Source organism: Echiichthys vipera (genome assembly GCF_963691815.1).
Source record: "Echiichthys vipera genome assembly, chromosome: 7".
Lineage (NCBI taxonomy): Eukaryota > Metazoa > Chordata > Actinopteri > Perciformes > Trachinidae > Echiichthys > Echiichthys vipera.
In genome coordinates this window covers 11,019,761-11,042,719 of record NC_139832.1, presented here as the reverse complement: position 1 = coordinate 11,042,719, position 22,959 = coordinate 11,019,761, and the positions used below count along the sequence as shown (strand labels likewise).

The following is a 22,959-nucleotide window of genomic DNA, read 5'->3' as shown; positions in this document are numbered from 1 at the left end:
AAACTTTAAACTGATTCTGCAGAGAAGAAAAGCACACTGTACTGAAGTCCTCTCTCTATTCTGGGCTGAACTCACAACACAGATATTCCATCTCCTGTCCTACTTTGCTTTGTGAGGTTCATCTAGATCCCTGTGGGTTTTATCCAGATGATGAGGTTTCTATACAAACTGATGAGAGTGTGAGATGTATTTGTTTTCCATACGCATACATACGTTTAAAAAGAGTGAGGTAGATATATACTTGAAGGGAAGAAAAAAACTTTTTAAGTCCCCCAGTCATGACACCAAATAAAAATACATACAAAAAAATCCAACTTTATACTGAATCATGGGGCATTTATACAGTGATTTAAACTGATATAACAAAAGGAAAATAAAAAAATAAATAAATAACACTCCTACAGAAAAAAAAAACTTCAAAGAGAGGAGGGGAAAAAAAAATCACCAGGCAACATTTCCAATGAGGAGATATCCTTCAAAACACTTTTAACTATGCAGCCTCCATTTTAAGACATTTTCCATTCATGACATTGAAATGTGTTCCCTTCTCTGGACTTCTAACCCATCCTTTATTTGGTTTTCAGAAGCGGTGATTATGAAGACAAACAATAAGACCTGTTCTCACTTTGAAGAAGGAACATTAGCAGAAGTGGTGTTATATTGCGCTTGAAAGTGTTGAAGTGATTTTTTTTTAAAAGGGAGGGAAAAAACAGATTTTTCAATGGTTGAGAGATGCTTGGCATAATTAAGGCAAACAAGACAACCCAATTAGCCCTATTGATTCAAGAAGAGGCAAGAACCGGATGGGTTAAAATACCAGATATGGTATAAAGTAAATATCTCGTACACTGACTTCAAAAATGGGTACAGAATGATGTAGAGGTCAGTGAGGGGCCAGTGGGGAGGAAAGAGATGGCACTACAGGATACAACAAAACATGATGGCGGAGAGGAAAGAGGGAGGTACAAGCTGAGACAAGTAGAGGACGATCATGAGAATGTGTGGAGAAAGCAAAGCCTTTACTTTGACCTGAGATTGAGTCGCACCGAGAGCGCAATGCTAGGTGCAGTGCTAGACAACAAGTACAAAAAGGGTGCAGAAAGTACACACTCACACATCGAGCTAAGGTGTCCATTCCAAATAATAATATTAATATTAATAATTATAATAATATAGACATCCACAAAACAAATACAGGAGGAAAGATTTCATAAAAATAAAAGGCAATGAACAAAATATAGTGTTACAGAAAAGTTTTTGGGGTAACAGAAAAAAAGATTTTATATCTAAATCATCTTATTTATTTGTATTTTTTTTTTTTTTTTTGTTCTTTTAAACCGAGTTTGCAGATATAAGAAATGGACTGTAGTGGAGACCATAAAATACCAAACCTGAAGGATTTCTTTATATATACATATATAAGTATATATATATATAACATCCAGAAGAGAAAAAAAAGAATAAAATAGCAGCTTTTTTCTGTACAGACATAGAGGCAAACATTTTCAACCATAAAAAGGTTTTAAAAAAGTGACAAACCCAATGATGTGTATAAAAACGATCCTGCAGTCTAAAATACAACTGTAAGACCTTCATATGTGTATGAAATGTAGAGAAACTAACCACTATTCTAAAAGAGACCTGCTGTGATTTAAAAGTCGTCTCCAGGCTACTAAAATCCGATCCAACGCCTTCTGCTTTTCTGTCTCAGGTCTTTGACTCTTACGTAGGTTCTGGTGTATTTGGTGCCATTGAATTTGAACAGCAGTATCACTGAGGGCGACGTTCCCCTCCCACATGAAATGCACACTTCAAAAGGTGTCAGATAAGGTTTGAATATATGAGAAGTGGAGGCAGAGTCGTATCCCTTGATTGTTAAGTTCAGTGATTTGCAGTGTGAGACTTCTGATGCTTTGTTTGGATTTTTTATTAAAACAAAGACAGACTGAGGCTGTGATTCAGAGCTGGCTGACTCAGGTCACGTGTGTACTTCCATCGGATGTTCAAAAGATGAAGAGAAAAGTTTTCAATCTGCCAGATGCTTGGGAAAAACCCAAACATATCCAGTTTACTGTAATATAAAAAGCAGAAAATCCCCACTCATGACAGCGCTGAAGAACTATTGAAATTTGGGTATTTTTGTTTAAAACATGACTTTAATCGAATACCAAATTAGTTGCAGATTTTCTATTGATTGACTTCTTGTATATTTTATGAGAATATGAAGTCATTTTAATAAACTGTTTGGTTTTGATAATCTTAAGAATTCTTACTGATACTATGTCAGTTCACTTGAAAAAACATTCACTTTCAATCAAATTACTTGAATAATAATAATCAAAGAGGCCTTTGCTTTAATAAATAATAAAGAATAAAACAGTCCTGCTTGTATGATGGCCTCTCTATATGCAGTTCACTCAAAATACATTTATTGTTGCGTTTCTTCAAGTATCACAAGTTTTGCTAGATTTATTCCACCCCCAATTCAGACGCTGCATATTCTGAGAAAGCTTTGACTGCAGGTCTGAATGCAGCCCGTCTCAACAGTAACGCTGTATTCTGTCCTGGGATCGATCGATCACACACGCACGCAGGCACGCACTCACGCACGCACACGCACGCACTCACTCACTCACTCACTCACGCACTCACTCACTCACTCCAGGAGCAGCTAGGTCGGAGGATGAGCATGTCTGAATACCACCAAAAAATGTGGTATTATTTCCCAGACAGACTGATCTCAACTCTGAATCACAGCCTTTAACAAGAAGGGAGACCTGTATAAAATAAAAAATAAAAAATTTGATTTGGCAATAGTTTGGCAGATACACAATAGGCCCTCCTCTTCCATTTTTAACCCGCTCCTGACAGGATCATAGAAATATCAATAGGAAAATTAAACAAGTCCAAACTTTCTAATTGAGGCATCCTCACATGTCGGTCTGCTCATGCAAACAGTCATTTTGATGGAAAGTCATTTAGAAATGGAGCTTTGCCATATCATAGAGAGAATGATGTGTTTTGTATAAATACACACTCAGATATCCACAAAATCCTCTCTGAAATCATCAGGAAAAAAAGTGCTCTTCTGTTGGATTTGCTGGCAGATATGCTAAAAAAAAGATTTTCCTTTAAGTTTGTGTCTTAATCTGTAAGTCAGGATACATGCCTGTATTGATTTCCTTCTCAAAGGACTTATGTAACAATGTCTGAAATACAGGCAGCACAGGAAGGAGTTCCCCAGTGTCGAGTCTGAGCCACCAAACTCCAAATGCTTTAGCAGGTTTCTGTACTGTTTCTCCGTTTTTAGAGTTAGTTTGACCTTAAAGGAGTGGAGAGACCATCTACTGGCACACAGTAGAAGAAAGTCATTTCTTACCTCATCCATCCCTCCTTAAGAGATGGAGGAGAGGTTTGTGTTACCCTGTGTAAGAGGAGGAGGAGGCTGGTCTGATATCAGCAGGCCGACGACTGGGGCAGTGGTAACGCCCGTTCGTTCTTTCTGCCCCCATTCATGTGTGCATAGGGTTGCATCTCATCAAAGTTGGGCCGCAGTACAACCACAGGCCCGTTGGCCGAAACATGTCCTGAGTGCTTGTCCAAGGATTGGCCTGGAGACGATGAGGCAGCCGGGCCGGGGGAGGAGGGAGACACAGGTCCCAGTAACGGAGTACTCTGACCTTGCATGGGGGATAACTGCTGAGTAGAAGGAGGCGGCGTTCCTCCCGTACACCCCGACGAGGGGGCGGTGACAGCAGCAGAGGGCTGCCTGGTGGATGCAGGGTCCAGTGGAATGTTCTCCATGTTTTCTACCTCCATGTCCAGCTCCTCAGTGTCCGGCGGCTTGTTCTCCTCACTGTAGAAGAAGCTCATTTCCCTGAAGGGAGGATCCAGTTCATCTTTGATGCTGCTGATGATCTCCAGGAAAGACGGACGCATCTTCGGATTATACTGCCAGCACATCCTCATCAGCTCAAACCTGCAGGTGATGCACAAAAGATTAAAAAAAAAAAAAAAAAAAGGGTTAGCATTGCACAGCAGATTCAGTTTTTAAGCTTAATACAATACTTATATATCCTGATATTTTTAAAATGTATTTAAAAAAACCCACATAATTTTGGAAGACACCAGCTTAATTTGACTAACTTGGATTTGCTGCCTTATATTAGCCTCATAAAGCTTTGTCTGAGTGTAATCTACTTCACAGCCAGGAAGACTGTATGAATCATTACAGTTACACCATAAACTCTTTCAATGTTCACATGTGCGTGTGAGTATTGTGTTGAGACAGACTTGTGAATAATGTGAACGTAATCCTTTACTTTAGAGTGGAAAGACTTTTTACCAGCAGGTGGCAGGAGACACTGAAGTTAAAGCACAATTCACTACTCTGACACTAAACGGCACTATATTGATCTTGGGAAGAAAAACTATGCAGACAGTACATCAAAATAGTACTGTAAACTAGACTAATATCCAGTAGTGATACTCACTAGATTACCACTACAGTAAAAATCTGATGGAACAGATGCTTTGATTCATTTTTCTATAGTCTTTTTGGAAGTTTATTCGGTACCTTTCAGAACAGTAAAACAGACACAAAATAGAATAAAAGTGTAACATTCACATTAACAGGCTTAGCTTAACTCGCCCTTATCTCTTGGGCTTGCTGATTTATTTCATACACATTTGTTGTTGACAGGTACTCTTAGTGATCCTGCCATTTCAAAGGAGAGATTTAAAATTTGTTTTATTTATGCTACATTACAACCCATACAGTAAGATCAGTAATGCACTCATCGGCACAATAAATCATACGTTAAGGTTACTGTGCCAGGCCAGCAGCCGAGCTTTGGGAATGTCAAAACAACATCATAAAAGGGAGAATTATTACAGTTTTGTGTGGTGAAGCACCACACACCGCAACTTCACTTACACACAAACAAGCTAAGAATACTCTCTAAGGCCCGCTGACATAAACACCTCAGTCATCTCTTCTCTGCTCTTGCTGTTCCCTCTCTGTTTTCTTTCTCTCCCTCTCTCCTAGTGGTCTCTGCAGTCTACAACAGTCTCTGCAGCTGGGTGCCAGCTCCTCTCTGCACAGAGGAATTATGGGTAGTGCTTTTCCTAAGAACGGGCCTCGCTTTGGGGGGGGGGGGGCACACACTTGTTTTTCAGCAGTGTAGCAAGTGTCTTAAAGTTCACGTTCAGATGTCCAAACCCCGGCAGCTAATACCTCCCATGAAAAGACGTGTAATGCTTGGAGCCAGGCCGACGCTCTGGGGTAACCTGTCTGCGTAGCCATGCCTGTTGAAAACTCTTCCCCCAACAGCTGTTGCAGTGCACGAGGCTTGTTGATGCTGATTTAGAAAACAAACACTGCAGTAAATCTTGACTTCTTGTCAGCATCCTGCCAATCATGGCACACACGGACACATGCTAATGCCATTAGGCTAAATGGACTTATATTTGACCTGTCACCAGTGACATTAGCAACATATGACAGCTCACAGGGGTACATGAGCTGTGTATGTACTTGTTCTTCAGCTGGCATTAAAGAGCTCCTCAAGGTCAAACGACATCTATTTCCCTTTTTATCAGTGCATTGCCATCAGCTTACTTGTATTTGTTTTGTCTTTATTTGTTCCGTTTAGCTTGATATCTTTGTGGTGCTGTACGTCTGTATGACCCTGTGAATGAGTTTCTTCTGCACTGAGAGAGCTAATGTAAACTGGAGTCAAATCTCTGACTCACACATTTGCTATTGCTATTGTTACAAACATATATCTGGTGTGACAATGTAAAAATTGTGCTTTTGAAAATGGCATTGGGCAGCAATCAAGCTTTTATTAGTCTTGCTTTGCCACACGCTTTTATAAAATAAGCTGCACTAGTCTAGACACAGCCTAAATGTCACCAGACTAACAAATGGACAAAAAAGAACCTTGAAACACTGAGTTCAAATCAGAAACAGACACACTCTTAAGGCCACGTGTGAGTGAGGACAGTCTCCAAACATCTATGGTAGATGTGAACAGGAATCTCTTACAACAATACTGCTAAACATCCCCAGTGTGGGAAAACCTTGATGTGTAATAGCACTGTGAGCGAAACACATTCCACAATAAATCATGTTGTTTAATATAAGTGTGAAGTCTGTGTTTCATTTTCGCCCATCCCTGTGAGAGAGAATGCACTTTTGTCTATAGGAAACTCTAGTCAGAAACATGGGAAATCCAATCAGTGACCCACAGCTACCTGACCATGGGAAAGACACAAGGAGTACAAGAAAGAGACATTCAAGGCTCTCCAAATATGACTCATTCCTCTGTTATCCTGCCCGCTTTCTCCCCTTGTATCTTTCTATTCAGTCTTTGTATGGACTTCTGGCTTCACCACACTTCAACAGTCTTCTGGAAATCTCCATTAAGTCACGACACTAGAGGCGACCAGCAGCAAAAGGCCTGACTTTACGTGTGTTACTCACAGACCAGACCCCACCACCACCACCTCTGTAACACAATCCACACACTCCTGTAATCAGGACAAAACAGTCAGGCTGCCATAGAAACGAAAGGTTTGTGTCTGCACAACACTTGGCCCTTTTTTTTTTTCTACGCACACTCTTTTTCTAAGGTGAGGTCAGCCATGAAGAGTGGGAGGGGGAGAGAGCAGAATGCCTTCTTATTGAGGTCAGAGTGGGAGAGGAGAAATGCATATATGCGGCAGTGTATGCTGACAAGCAGGCTGTGCTGTGATTTCTTTTCCCTCTTACAGCCAGGCTGATTCATTAAAGAATTATAAATGGATTCGTGAAGTCTTCTGCCTCTCCCTCTCCCTTTGCTGACGGACAGACACCGTCTCCCTCCTTGTGACTCTCCTCGCAGTAATGAGGGGCATCTTTCACACATGGGTCATCATGGCATCCCTTCTATGGGCCGAGGCCAACGGGGCAAGGAGGCTTCTCGCTGCCAGCTGACCACCATGGGCCATGTCGTCAACGGACCACTTTTAACCTGTGACGTTAATGTCAGGCCTCATGTTGGCTCTACCTAAGCATACACACCACATGATATCCTACACACCGCAACTTAAAATAGATGCTGGGCAAAATATTAATGGGACAGAAGGCTGTGCGAGGGGTTGGTAGGCAGTGAAGGATAAAAAAAACAATACATTGTTCAAGGGTCTTGTAACATAAGCCTGTTAAACCTAAAATATTTGATATAACACATCACAGATTAAAGGAGACTTACAGCATATCTGGGCAGTTGTCAGGTTTGTCCAAAAGTCCCCCCTCCATGACAAAGCGCAGCACTTGTTCATTGGACATGCCCTGGTAAGGCTGTTCTGCTAAGGTGGCGATCTCCCACAGCACAACACCAAATGACCTGCGGTAAGAAGTGAGACAACAATTTTTAAAAATATATTCACTTTTTTAGCCTCTTATCCGATGCTAATTCAGTGCTGCTTCGATTAGGTGCAACAGCAGAAAAGGTTCAAGGCTTCTGTAGTTAAGGCCAACAAGTGTTTTTCAATTTAGTGTCTGTTACAATACATTTATTAAACCTTACTTACAGGTGTGTGGGATCAAACATTAACTGTAATGGCACCAAACAATCATGCACAGTGTACTCACTTCATTAAGGATGTTTTGGTCCTCAGACCTTCATCAGGTCATACATTGATTTATTGAATGGCCCCTGATGATGGTCTGAGGACCAAAACATCAATTGAGCGAGTACAATTAGTCGACTGTGTGCAGAATTCTGCGGTTTCTTCACTTTCCCTCTTAATACAAAGCGTGTACAGTACACCTTTCCATTAGTGTTAACCATCTTTCAAAGCATACTCTTTGTGTTTTTACACCTTTCAGGCAGTCAGTAGTTTATTTTTGCTTCACAAAAGAAATCTGCTTACTTACTCAAGTAAGATAATCCATTACAGGGAATATGTCTGCTTTTATTGTTGCAAATTCTACCTTATAGTCATAGTTGTATGTTACTGTGTAGTTTACTTAGTTAACTTTGTATGGTCTGCAGTTGATTGGCTAGTAAAAAGCAAAAAAAACAAGGAGAATATATCTGCTGAAGCAAGCCAAAAAACACAAGTATAAACCTTTACAGCTGCACTTTAATATTTTTATATTAGTATTGGGTCAAATGACTGTATTGTGAGATGTGGCGCTTGTAGCGATGAACCACCTGACTACAGTCCTTAACGTTGTAAGGTGATATGTCAAGGTTGTGTTTACAGCTTGCTTTCATTTCCTCAAAGTGGCCAAAAAAAGCAGGTGAATGGTGCTTTAAATACTGAAACTTTAATCACAATCACAGTGATGTCATCGCTGCAGTACCAGCCTCAGCATGAAATATTTACAGTACAGTAAACTTCACCTCAGTTTAACCTCAAGCTACTTTGCACTGAAATTACTATGAAACTATTAATGCAGTAAATTCTTAACTTATATAACAAAGACCACAATATTTGTTCACTCTTGCTCTTCATAATTTCACAACTGGCATGAGTTAAGAGAGTACATTCAACAGTCTCTTTAAACAGCCTTATCATAGCACTCAATATAAGTGGCTGAAACAGTCTTGTGCCGACAGACAAAGCCACATTCAGACGGCTTTTCTCCATCATCAAAATAAAGGATTCCTAAGGCGCTCATAACAAGTTCGTCTTCGGCTTAACTTCATCTGTACAACATCAAAGGGGAAGATAGAGAACGCAAATGTGGAGGTGGGTTTGTGCTGGCACTGCAACCTCTCATTTGAGAACATCTGGAGCAGTTTAAGCCCACTGTTAGGGACTGACCCGTGGGACATTTTGAGTTGGGAAACAAAAACTTGCAAGGGAGCTAGTAAACACTTTTAGGTCTCTACAACAATATCGCTCCAGATAAAAAAATGTTGCACAGCTCTAAAGCGAGATTGCAATGCAAGCTGGCACAAAAAAGGTGTTAGTAAAAAAAAAAGAAAAAGAAGATATATCTTATTCTACACTCCTCTGTCATGGAGAAAGGAATTTCCAGAGCCAGCTGGAAACCAAAAGATTGTGATGGTTTTGGAACTGGTACTAGCTTGTCACAGCATTCAGGATAGAGGGCAGGAATCGTTTGAACAGTTAAATAAAGAATGTTGTTAAGAATATGGGATGTTGAAGTGATATATGTTTCTATAGTTTTGAATCCACAGCATGAAATATTTTAGCACACAAACAAAATACGAAGACATTCCTGGAATACTTTGTAAGCCCCCTGGATTAGGGCAGGTTTCTACATGCATAATGCAGGCTTTTGAGAGTGTGTAAGAGAGTGATGTGTTCTCATACCAGACATCAGACGTTGTAGTGAACACGCCATCTTTCAGTGACTCTGGAGACATCCAGCGGACAGGCAACAGGCCCTTCCCTCCTTTTCTGTAGTAATCTGTCTCATAAATATCTCTGGTCATGCCAAAATCTGAAGGAAAAAAATGGAAACAAAGGTTGGGGAAACCTCTAAAAATCATTCTGTGTGGGAGAGGAAGCTCCTGAGAGCTCATCCATTCCCTCACCTCCTCCTTCCCCTTGTCCGTCTACATTAAGCCTCCACTGCCTCAGGCACTCACTGAAATCCAAACACTTATTTTCAAGGCCGGTACAGTGGGTCCAGCATTGAACAACCAGGGGAGGCTGAAGGCATTGTATTAACTTGACTTACCTCCAATCTTCACAGTGAAGTCCTCAGCTACCATGCAGTTCCTGGCAGCCAGATCTCTGTGGACAAATTTGTTGGCATTTAGGTACGACATGCCGTCGGCGATTTCCCCTGCCATCTGGATCATCTTTTTGAGCGGGGGTAGGACCTGGCTGGTGGAGTTCTGTTGACGAGGTGATAGAGCAGAGAGCATGATAAAACACTGTTCAGTCAGCCACAACACCGGCGGCTGGTTACAGTTCAGCATTACACAGTGAGGGATGGGTGCTATGTGTGGAAATGCGCACGTCGTTGTGGGGGAAAGACGTAAAAAAACCAGGATGTGTGTATGTTCACATATTAGTGTGTACGTGACAATTCACACCATCATCTATTTCTGTGAGAGAGAGACAGCATCTGATACAGAGTGGAAATTTGTGTATTGAGGTAAAAGCTGCTCACTTCTTTACGCAGAGAGCGCAGGTGGCTCTTGAGATCCCCACGCGTCATCAGTTCCATAATCACCAAGGTTGGCTGTCCCTGAGAGACCACGCCCAGCAACCGCACCTACAACACATCACAGGTCAGGTATGTCAAAAGTCCCAACTGCATACTACACACTAAATCAAAGCAGGTTTTGAGTATGTAATGCGTTTGTATGGGAAAAGTATACTCAAAACAGTCAGTCATCATACTAAAAGTGAGTGACAGTATTCTCCCACAATGCAATGCACAAAGGAAATGTAGGAGCTTCTCACAGCTGGGACAAATTTAACTACAGATGGTGGTGAGACAGCTTCAGCAATACCTCAGAACACAGAAAATGACTATTACAATTTTTGGAAAACATTTGACTTTCTTTCTGTCTAAAGTCAGCTTCATTGATGTCCAATGGTGCATAAAATGACTGTAAACTAACAGCAAAGACAACAAACTACAAATATTGATATACAGTTAAATGAATAAAATCAGCAGATAGTAAGGTAGGCAATCTACTTTGCCTTCCCCCAATTATTCAACAATTCATATTTCACATCTTACAGAAAAAAGCTCTTTAACTTGCTTTGAAGATTGTTAAAAAAATTCCTTTAAATCATACAAATTGAATTTAATAATTTAGTGTTTGGCTTTTTAGCAGCCAGACTTGATAAAAAGGTTGTAACAGAAACTTTGCAAAGGGGAAATCTATAACACATCCGTTTAACATAGTTAACGAGGCAGTGATCGCGCTGATGAGAGAATCTACACAATCTCCAGGAGGCTAAACCCTGCCTCAGGCTGTAGCTGCCTGAGTAAAGACAAGCAGTGTACTCTGTGCTTGTGACCTGCAGACACCTTTCTCTCTGTGAATAATGAAAAAGCACTTTTGTTGGGTTCAATATAGCTGGTTTATTTTAAGCCGTAATGTGGTGATTTATCTGCTTGTATAACTTAAAACCATTGTAGCCCCTCTTACCACATGATGACAGTTGAACTCCTTCATCACAGAGGCTTCATTCAAAAACTCTATGCGCTCCCTCATGCTGGCCGACTCATTGACCGTCTTGATGGCCACTCGTGTCTCTGGTTCATCCTTGACCACTCCCTTAGCGATGCCTTCATACACCATGCCGAAAGAGCCCTGGCCCAGCTCCTTGTGCATTGTGATCTTCTCTCTGGCCACCTCCCACTCATCTGGGACGTACACTGGCAGAACACAGTGGACAGCAGGTCAGCAACACATACACAAAGCGGAACATAACTAGAAATTAAAAAAAAAAAAACAAGATAGAAGATATATGCATATTCTTACTCTCAGCAGCACTAAAGTACTCAGGGTTGACAGACGCATAAAGGACTCCATTGCCCAATCTGTCGCTGTTCCTGTTGACACAAAGACAGACAAGCTATTGCAGGCAGTGCTGATTTGGGATGGGATATGTAATTCTCTATAAGAACTCTACTCTTTACCACGGGGGAATGTTAATGAAAACAACACCTATTAACTTTAATTGACAATCCACCGATCATTAAGTTTCATGAGCATAGCGAGGTAGAACAACATTATCAACAGACTGTCTTGCGATGTGTAAAGCGTGTTCATAAAGATACTTGCCTCTTTTTGTTCACAAAGAAGAGAATTGTGGTGAGGCTGGCGATGAAAAGTGTCACAATGATGGGAATTATGATTACCAAGTAGAACGTAACACCATCTTCTCCTGTCGGACAGACCAGAAAAATGAAAGTGATCAGCACTGACTAAAGGTGTCATTTTTTATCCACTTTAAATCAGCCAATATGTTGTTCTTTTCCAATGTACAGTATTTAATGTGTGTTGCATTACGTTTGGGTGGAGGCACATAGAAGAACACGCTCTCCGTCCAGGAGCCATTTCCTGCTAGTGAAGTGGCGCGCACGCGAGCAGAGTAATTCCCTGAGCCCAGGTTGGTCAGCCGAGCTCCTTTGTGCTCCCGGTATTGCTGCCGAGATACACACTCATGTCTCTCCGGCTGAAAGGAAACAAACACATGGTGGTAAATGTTTGAAAGACAAAGAGCAGTCAAGGTCAACAGGGTCATCAAGTCCAGGTCAGGATGGTACTGTGCGTTCTGTTTTTTTCAAAAAATGTTTTCACATTCATCTGCTGAAGGCAGAATGCATCGTTGTGCTCATGTGCTGTGATCTTTTGTATTTTCATACATCTTAAAACATGTCTTAGGGGATCTTTAGTTATACCCGGCCTGGCTCACCTCAGTCCCCAGTCGAAAATAGATCTCATACATCAGGATGAGTCCGTTGGGCATGATGGGCTCTGGCCAGTGCAGCACCACACAACCTTCAACTTTGTCACTCCTCTCAGAGATCACCTTTCCAGGGATGTCATCTGCTTTGACTGGGAAACACATGCAAAACATTACAACAAGCAGGTGTCTACAGTGCAGTGTAAGAGAAGGTGTTACAGCACATTTCCTTTATAAACTGTATCCAGGTTACTTTCTAACCTGCAGGTTTGGTCCTGGCGAAGACAAAGGCTCCCGCGCTGCAGCGCCCCACCTCCTCGTTGCATGCATGGATGTCGATGCGATAGACAGTGAAGGGCCGCATGTTGGGGATCTCCAAATATTCTGCTGTGCTCTTATCCTCTGAGAAGGGATACTCCCTGATAGGAGGAATTCCATCTGTACTGTTATCCCCTGGACCAAGGGTGGTGTTCCCTCTACCAACACCCTCATGCAGCAGTGTGTCGTTAGCCACACCAAAAACATCTCTACGTCGACGATCTGGAGGTCTGAAATACAGCGGATGCAACAGCTGTCAGAAAGATGATTTAATTCCAGTGAGCACAGAGACAAAGAGGTATACAGTATGTCCTGGAATTCCATCATAACAAATGATTGTAGGTTTATAACAGAAGCTGATAGCTGAACCGGGTGGAGTAAGTGCGTTTGTGTGTGTGTGTGTCTGTGCACGGCATGTGTCCAGATGCTGCATACTACTCCCTGTGGAGCCGTGTTGAAGGATGAGGTCAGACAGATCATAGCGATGTGGACAGATGGAGAAAGAGAAAAAGACAGACACATAGAGATGGTTCCTCACTAAGAAAGAAAAACTTTCTGTCCAACATACCCCAATCACCAACTTTTTTTAAAAAGTCTAAAAGAGAAAAAAGCGTATACTTTTGTGACACTGACATTTTGTGCCAGACTGTTCAATCATAATGACCAATTTCCAGTAGCCAAACAGAGAGCACTACAGTGAATTCACATGTGGTCTCAGTGCAGATGATAAGCTGTGGAACCGCCTGGAGCTGGACATCATCATTATTGAGGGCAAGCAGGTGCTGACAGCTGTGACTGTAGCAGCAGCAGCAGAGAATCAACAGACGCCACAGGGCACCTTGCCTACAGTAGTTACCTGTGAAACCTACAGGGTAGTCAGCTGAGACAGACAGACAAAGAACAGAGTCCTGACACAGATTGAGTTGGAAAATGAAAGCTGTATTGACAGCATGTGACAACAGGTATAAGGAGCCTTTACAGAGCTCTTGGTAATAAATGTTCAGGGGTTGTTTAGAAATGTGATTAGGAAAGTATGAACAGGTGGTTAGGTTTTAATTACAGCTTATGAAATAGCTCAGACATGGTTCAAACTGTATACTAGGAATTAGGGTTGCAACTAACAATTATTTTCATTATTAATAAATCTGAAATGTGAAAAAGTACCATCACAATTGCTTAAAAAAAGTGCTTGTTTTGTCTGGCCAACCCCAAAATACTCAAATGACTGCTAAACAGGACAAAAAAAGGCAGATAGAAGCTCGAAGATGAGATTTTTGGGGTAATTTCCTCAAGAAAATGCTTTAAATGCAATTTGAGTATTAAAACAACTGCTGGTTATTTTTCTGTTGATCAACTGATTGTTTAGCTATGCCAGGAGTAATAAAATGCTAAACTCAGAGACCTTACTGAGCAAAGCTACAGTCAAGCATCTTTTGTGCAGACATACACCTACACGAGGAGGAGTGTACAGACGCAGACAGATCCGTGGGAAAGACCAGTCGCACTGACATGTCAACATTCCTCTGACAGTTATAGCTGGTGCAGTGCAATCCATTGACCAGCACTCAAACACTGCTGCTGTTACTGCAAAAAAAAAAAATGCATAAAAAAAAGATATGAAAACTGACAAGAGGGCTCTTGACTGAGAGATACAGATTTGCACTAGTAAATCTGTATCAACTGTGATAGAACAAGAGGAAGAGAAACCCCACTCAGAGGCCAGATGAAAGAAAACTTTAGGGATCCAATTTCTGTATGTGTAATAAGAGTGTTAGGGTTAGCAGGGTGGTCCTATCACCGTGAGAAGGCTCTTCAGCTGACTGAAGCATGACCTTATAACTACTGAGTTACTACAGTTAGTGTCCTGACCTCACTGCTAAAAAAAGATCTACCTTTACGCAATGGAATCCTGAGAGGAAAGCCGTGACTACACATTCAGTCTGTGGTGAGTAGGGCACATTATTAGCGCTTGGCCTTAACTGCTGGAACACATACTGCAGGCTCAAAATCTCTGGCTGTGATGGAAGATAGGTTGAGTTCCAGAGAATCCTTATCAATTTATTTAGTATTTATTCATCATGAGTTTTAACAGCAAGCGATTACAATAAATAAGTGCTCCAGTCAGTTGATAACAGGTTTTGGATCGTACCACAAGGTGTGCTAAACAGACACTGGCAGCCTTCCTCTTTGTGCAGCCACCCTCCCACTCCTAAACTAAATCAGTCTGCCTTCCTTACTTTCTGTTTGTCTTCTATCGCTGATGGGGCTCTTCCCTCATTCATTTAAATTCCAGATGGATTCACTGTACATTTCCTGGCAGCTGTCTCGCTCCAGAAAAAAAAAGAGTCCCGGACAAAGAGAGCGTACAAGGGGAGGAGGAGAGTGGAGTGCCGAGTGGAGGGGGGACAGAATGGAAAACATTTCCTCTTCTTTCTGTTTCTGTTTTCACCCGCCCTCTTTCCCCTCACCCTGGGTCTAAACCCTGAACTTTTGAAAAAACCTCACAGATTTTCAAGCCCTTTCCCTTGAGTGGTTTGTAATAATGCTGGCTCTGTTACAGTGGAGGGTCTGTGCATACACAGGCTGAGTCCTTTTGCTGCGGGCCCGGGACCTGCCTTCCGCTTGTTTCCTAGACAGCTATACTATAACAAATCAACATAGCCTTTTGAGCCTCCAAAGGCTCAAAAGGCATCGTTTAAAGCTACTGATTTATTAGATACCTTCTGAGTGTTCTTAGTGGGAAGCAACAAGTATATTGAAGGTCTCCATATTTTACTGTGATGGATGTTGGAAATTGTGAGAATAAAGGAGTGTGGGAGGAGATCAGAGTGGGACTCTTTGAAACAGTGAAACATCCTTAGCCACGAGCAAGTTAAATGACAACACTACACAGATGTCAGTCCCTTTTGTGGAGAACAAAAGCCTGAGCAGCATCGAGTGTGCAGCCAAACTAGGCCCTTCAGACTCCTTAATCACATCTCTCTCCTGGGTTTGTTTGTGTTGCCTAAATTGCTGCCTGCTAGGTCCTAACATCCCCCGTGCCACTGTTGCCACAGCAACATAAAGCCACAAGAGCACTAAGAAGGCTTTGGATCCTACTCAGCATGTCTCCTCATCTGCACCGCCTGACAAAAGGGCCGTGCCCAGCGGGCCGGCTCAGCCCCCGTCAGGTCCATCTACGCCCCCGTGCTCAGATCCTGTCAGCTCCACTGAGGAGCCATTTTGCCCGGGCCACCACCTCATTCCTCATTTTGACCCATCAAGGCAAACAAGCTCAGCTCTTTGATCTCAAACTCCACAGAACGTAAGGAGGCATAGAGTAGGAGCTGTAAATAGTTAATCACTGTGAGGCTGACTTTATTTCTTTACTACATCTACAGCTTACTATACCTTGGCAGAAAGATGGCATTGTGAAGGAAGTTCTCGAAGATTTTAAATAAGACGCGGTCAACCTCCTTTTGATTTTTCTCTTCGGGCGTCTTCTGGCAAACGCAGCACGGGCCTTTCTCTGCCCCTGCCAGGTCTGACTTGGTGGGCTTGGCGTTGTCTTCCATGTCCGTGAACCCCGTGGCTGGGATACGGATCGGGACCTTCAGCTCTGTTTTAGGTGAAACCAAGGGTGTTTAGTAATGGGTCGCATTCTGCAATATCAAAGCACCTGCTTATGATAAATTCTGACACATTTCCTGCACATAGTCATGTTTCAGTATTAAAGGAATAGCTTAACATTTTGAGAAACACAAATATTCACTTTCTTGCTGAGAGTAAGATGAGAAGATATGAATTGTATGTCTATATGTAAATATGAAGCCACAGACAGCAACTAGTTTGCTTAGCTTACTAATCAACAATAACTCTTGTTTGTTTTATCTGTAAAAAAAAAAAGTGTGAAAAATGACACGTTTTCCACTGTCTATTTTTCCTGCTTGCTACACTTAGGTCTTCTCAATTAACTCTCAACAATTTTTTTAAATGACAAGAAAGAAATTATCAGTAGAAAAGCTCAGACAATAAAAAAATGGTTATGTTTGTAGAATCCGTAATGCACACCTTTGGAGCAGTAGTTATGGTGGTAGAGCTCCCTGTCCTCCGGTTGCTGCTGCCAGCGCACCAGGTAGTAAGTCAGATTGCCGTTGGGAAAGGCTGGAGGTGACCACTTCACCATTAGCCTAGTTGAAGAGTTGGCATATGCACGGGCTTCTTTGGGCATAGACGGCACTAAAATAGGGCCATGGTATGTCAAATAACAGTGTGTCAAAGTAATTACTGAGAATGTTGCATTACAATGGCTAATAATAATTTAACAAACAGCATTAAAATCAGAAACTACAGTATTGGTGCCAACAGACTTACGTGATGGGCGTGTGCGAATGTAAATTATATCACTCTTTGCTCCAGTGATGTGTTTGTCCTCCACCTGCAGGGTAATGGCCCTCACAAAAATAGCATATTGGGTCCAGGGCTTGAGATGTGGAAGACTGACTTTTGGGTCACTGTTTTTGTCCTGAGGGAAATCCACATCCACCATGTGCCAGCTATTTGAGCCACAGCCATCCTGCCCGTCAAACTCTGTGATGTTCTGGAAAGGTCTGGTAAAGACACAAAACATGGCTGTGCATTTACCAAAAAACAACATCTAAATCAAAACTGATCGTTGGTATGAAACTAAAACACACAAGGTCGTGTTTGAAAATTCATCTTTGCCAATGGTTTTGCATATTTCCTCCAACCTTTTATTGGAGTTAAATCTTTTGACCGATTAACTGCCTTTAAGGCTGCTATTTGTCTCACTTTGTACAAGTTCAATGAGAAAAATATGACAGGAAATCAAATCCAGATCTCAAACCGTAAGCAGACATGGATGTTGAGGCTGAATATGTGATGTGAATATCATGATGTAACTTTGTAACCTGGTTGTATTGCATGAGAGGAATTCTTCTATTGGGCATCGGAAATGAGAGTTCCTCAAAGGCAGGAAATCAATCTGAAAGCTTAAACGTTGTCTTTGGAAAAATGGTCCTGGTTAATGTGAAGTGCACACAGTTAGCAGTGATTTTGGCAAAATATGCATAACAGACAAATGTGACCATTAAAGATGTATCTTTTCTATAAAATAGCTCTGATTTTGTGTGGAATCCCTTTGAAGCATTACATTCTGACTCTATTTCCAAATAATGTATTTTGTATCGATAAACCCTTCATCCATACCAAGTCTGTCTCATAGTAGCCTTAATCTTATAACATGAAAGCGTGTTATAGAGGATAGTTAGTTGTTTGTTTTTTAAGTACTTACGACTCCTTGTAGTAGACTATGAAGCTGATAAGGTCTTTGTAGTCTGGCGGTCGGTAGCGCTCCCATGTCAGCCTGATCGTATGACTTGATGTGATGTTAGACTTGAACTTCAAGATATGGCTTTCACCTGTTGCGACAGAGTAGGAGTCGCAATAAGACACTTACACTATTTAAATGACATATCATGGCTTTTTTTATCACACATTGTGTCTCTTTTTCAAAGATCGCTCACCACATCAGTCTGTAAAAGTTAATGTGAATATACTCACAGCTGGCTCTTTCACCGTTGTTACGAAAATCCCCCTCCTCTGGCTTCATAGTAATGCCCGTCTTCTCCCACATCTTGTGGATCTCAGACATGCAGAGTTTGGGGTTCAGACGGAAGAAGAGACGTCCATTCCCAATAGTCAGGTTGTGCTGATTCCAGTCCCACAGGTACTGCAGGTGCTGGTTGTTGATGGCGGAGAACGAATACATGCTGATGATGGAATGAGAATAAGAGGTGGTTACAACCATCTCATATATATATGTGTATAAACTGTATATAGATATGGATATTTATGTATGTATGTATGTATGTATGTAGTATACATAAATATGTAATGCACAGAGAAATGAAAATGTTCTTTTATTGGTTTAATGTTTATGAGCTGTTTGGTTTATGCAACAGTCTCAATATACAACAATAACACTTTACATTTAAATGAGCCATTTTCTAGACCAAACAGGGGTTTATTAGATCCTAAATTCAATGTAAGCTGCTCTAATTCCATCATGTCTGCACAAAAATAGTCCATCAAACGTCTGTTTTATCATGTATGTTGCATTTCCTCTGGACACAAAAGAGGTGCTGCACTTGAGGAGTGTGGTTTGTAAGCCTGCATCGATTTAGACTCACTGTTGGAGGGCTTTATAACCCACTTTCACTCCTCGCTAACTGGTTTGGAATGACACCACCCTCCATGTGCATGCGCAAATGGAGTGACAGTGGGTGGGGGAGGGTGTAATAGCTGGATTGGATTTGGACCTAAGCTTGGGTTTGTACTGAGGAGGACATGAAACAGAGCCGTGCTAACACTCCAGAGAACTTCAGCACTCAGTAAGGCATCAGAACACCTCCAGAGCCATAGGAATGTTTGCCATCCTGAACAGCATTCCTCTGAGTGAAACTTTACCCTGGGAGAAACGATAACAAGAAGGGCGACTGGACTTCCCATGACCCTTTGGCCATTACCAAAAAAGCTTTCCCTCATATCTGAGACTATTACTGATATCCCAGTTTGATGGACCTGAGACTTTCCATTTAGCTTTGTAGCCACACTCACTTATCTGACCTTTCTGCATGACTTAGTGAATCTTCTTTAAAATTATACTGCAACACACTAGACACCATTCTATTTAGATTCATACAATTACATTAATTTACACATCCAAAATCCAGGCCAGACACTCATTGAACAAGAAGTCACTCTGACATTTAAATAACTCCAATGACATGTTGGTGGCAACCTCCCTGCAATGCTGCGGCATTCTCATGTCCTCTAATTCCCTCAGTCACCACACACAAGCATGCACACATTCGCAGACAACAAGTGCAGACAAACAGCGCAGACATACTTGTCGATGAGTTCCTGTCCGTTGATGTAACGCAGGCTTTTGAGGAAGGACAGCGAGCCGAGTGCGTGGGAGTGTCGAATCTTCACATAGCCTGTCACTTTCTGAATCAATCCCATGAAGCTCTCCAGCTCAGACGCTATGTTATCTGGGGACAGCGGATGAACACACACAGATACAAAACTGAATATTTAAGCCACATTAAAATAATTCCCCAGGGATCTCTGCTGCTACTATGACACCCAGACTAGCTCTTAATGCAAATATCCCAACGAGGACTAAGTTGTATAAGCTTTATCATATGTGGTGATTAGCTTCTGAGCCATCATGTCGACTGAGCAAACAAACAGCATTATAGCTTAATGTGATAATTGGGTTAGGGTACAGGAAGCAGATGTAATGTCGATGTTGTGGCCCTCAGTGAATCCTAGCAGCTTAGGCCCCCATAAGCTTCAACTTTATCCATCTCAGAAATCATAATATTTACTGGGAACATAGTGTTGTACAGTTAGTATACTATGACTGCTAGGTGTATTGTACAACAGCTAAATTAAAGGTCCCATGTTATGCTCATTTTCAGGTTCATTATTGTATGTTGGGTTTCTACTAGAACATGTTTTCATGCTTTTATGTTCAAAAAACACATTATTTAGTTCATACTGTCTGAATATACCTGTATTCACCCTCTGTCTGAAGCGCTCCGTTTTAGTGGCTGTCTATTTAAGCCACCCTCCTGAAAAAGATCTGCTCTCATTCATGAAGAGAATGACTGTAACGGCACTGTAGCAGCACTTCCTACCTACATATAGTATGGTTGTGACATCAAACCCATACAGAAGTCCTGAGTGTTTAGTGTTTTGCTACTTTCACAGCATTCATATAGCATCCCTGACATGCTTTAAAATAATAATAATAATAACAATAATAAAAAAAATCTTTTTACAATATGAAACCTTTAAATATTATATGTAGTGTTGGCAAATGTAGCGCGGTATGGTCTACTAAGCTTAGTTACGCTGCAAAATTTACAGTATACGTGGTGTTAAAAGCACTGCGGTAGCTCAACTCACTTCCACGGCGGATGTTAATGTCCAGGTTGCCTTCAATGACGGTGCAGTCTTTCAGGGACTGAGCAGCATCCACAGAGTCGATGACAGGGGATGTGCAGAGCTTATCACACCGGCCATTGCAGGCATTGCATAACATACTGTGTACAGCAGAAGCAGAGGGAATATTAGTTAATGAGCAGAAAGAGACATGGGGAAAGAAAAAAATGTAAGAACTGTCAAGAGAATGAGTAAAATCGTATGTGAACTTTTCTACCTCACCCTGAAATAATTTGTCCACTCCCAAGCATTCCAAAGGATTCATGCAAATAAATTCACTGCGTGATAGAAGGTCACCTCTCACACTGAGAGTTTAATCTTTTATGGGCCCTCATCTGAACTCTGTTCCGTGAGAGAGTGACTCGCTGTACTCTATTGACCTCAGAGACAAAACAGCAGTGGTATGGCCAAAAAATATAGAGCAGTAGAGAGTCCGCATGGGAAGTTTGGGAATTTACGGACAAAACAGGGAGGAAAGTTGCATACAAAGAAGTTTTCTTGTTCTAGGTGAATGTCAAACAAAGGAAATGTTAAGCAATAACAATCTCTCTCTCTCTCTCTCTCTCTCTCTCTCTCTCTCTCTCTCTCTCTCTCTCTCTCTCTCTCTCTCTCCTCTCTCTCTCTCTCTCTCTCTCTCTCTCTCTCTCTCTCTCTCTCTCTCTCTCTCTCTCTCTCTCTCTCTCTCTCTCTCTCTCTCTCTCTCTTCTCCTCTCTCTCTCTCGCTCTCGCTCTCGCTCTCTCTCTCTCTCTCTATGTAAAATATTCTCACAGAGCCCTTCATAATTTTTTATGAAGGCCTTTCCAAATTATCAGGACCTAAACTACATGTGAAGGGTATGTCTTTACCGATTAGTCCTCGTTGCGTGTGAAGCCAGAGGGGCAGTCGGGCATACACTCTCCCCCGTGGATGACAAAGTGAGTGTCGCCGGGCAGGTGCACTTGGGAGCATAGGTCCATGGTGATGCAGCGCCAGCCCTCGAACTTGTAAGTGTCTGGGGGACAGTCCTGCACACAGTGACCCTCGTGATAGTAGTGGAGACAGCCGGAGCAGGTCCATGTCGTTGTTGGGTTCAGAGCAGCTGCCCAGGCACTGGCTGTGGCAACACTCCCCCTTGTCTGTACAGGAAAGCTTGCAGTGTTCTGGGCATACTGGAGGAGACAGAAAGATAGGGAAGAGGTCAGTTGCGGGTGGGTGTCTGCGGTCTGCATGGCATGGCACCAATCCAACAAAGTCAAGAATGATAAAGGTCAAAAAGATACAAAACTAATGCTTATAAAGCACAGATTGTGATTTAAATGTCATGTAGAAATGTTATGATGATAATTTAGATGTGTTATTGTTATTATCGGCCTAGTCCAGGAAGCAAATTAATAAGTCAAAAAGATAAACCCCACTTTCATGAAGGTTATAATGGTATGCTTTCAAGAGGTGTAGATTAAACATACAGAGAGGTGTTCAGTACAACACAATACAATTCAGCAGCAAAAAAAACATCTTAATAAATGGCCATTAAGTTGAATTAACACATATCTAACGTTGTAAACTTCCCGGGAGGATATATTACAGGGCTGTTATATATGACTGCATGAGCATTAAACAAGCAACTGAGTGTATATACTGCATATATGAATGGATCTTTCAAATGTGATGGCAACAAGTAAAGAGGGCAGCAGGGTCACAAAGCTGGAGAGCACCATCGCAGAGGAACTGGAGTGCCAGCAGGGTTAAAAAAAATCAGTTGTTTTAGTAAAAAAACAGAGCTGGCCTCACTTACAGTAAATTGGTCACAACTCTCACTCTGCTACCATTACAGATTCTAAGAAAAAACTACTGCATGTCCTTCCAGGCTGTGAGAAAAATCGATAGGGAGATTATTGTAAGGGTGTTTCAAATTAAGCTTTAGCAACATAAATAATAGAAGCTCCTCGCTGTTTATTGAACATCACTGAGAAACCAAAACCCCAACATGTTATCAATACCATGTGGCATTTTCCCACTGCTCAGGACGGACATTTGACAGCCCGTGCATCCTTACAGTTTGACAGATTTATAGATTTATTGAGCTTAAAAAATGACTGTTAATATATCAGCCTTCAACTCTAGAGAATAAGTCTCTTCATATCCAAACATTGACAGAGAAAAGAAAAAAGTTACTCATTCAGGCAATAAGGCAACGATTAGGTCAGTGCTTGTTTGTAGATTAACCAAGTACTCACGGCAATCTT

At 41.7% G+C, this 22,959-nt stretch overlaps 1 protein-coding gene across 1 annotated transcript in view; it reads right to left on the bottom strand.

Annotated features, from left to right (window-relative positions):
- Positions 1–22,959, bottom strand: part of igf1ra (insulin-like growth factor 1a receptor) — a 73,610-nt gene continuing 50,651 nt past the window's right edge. The window contains 21 exon segments of the mRNA XM_083917042.1: positions 1–3,979; positions 7,257–7,391; positions 9,337–9,466; positions 9,707–9,866; positions 10,145–10,249; positions 11,139–11,368; positions 11,475–11,545; positions 11,778–11,880; positions 12,006–12,171; positions 12,412–12,554; positions 12,664–12,950; positions 16,111–16,318; positions 16,771–16,938; positions 17,074–17,309; positions 18,014–18,140; positions 18,283–18,491; positions 19,631–19,775; positions 20,698–20,834; positions 21,580–21,587; positions 21,589–21,786; positions 21,788–21,882. Coding sequence (XP_083773168.1) covers positions 3,457–3,979; positions 7,257–7,391; positions 9,337–9,466; positions 9,707–9,866; positions 10,145–10,249; positions 11,139–11,368; positions 11,475–11,545; positions 11,778–11,880; positions 12,006–12,171; positions 12,412–12,554; positions 12,664–12,950; positions 16,111–16,318; positions 16,771–16,938; positions 17,074–17,309; positions 18,014–18,140; positions 18,283–18,491; positions 19,631–19,775; positions 20,698–20,834; positions 21,580–21,587; positions 21,589–21,786; positions 21,788–21,882 — 3,584 coding nt within the window. The 3' untranslated portion in view covers positions 1–3,456.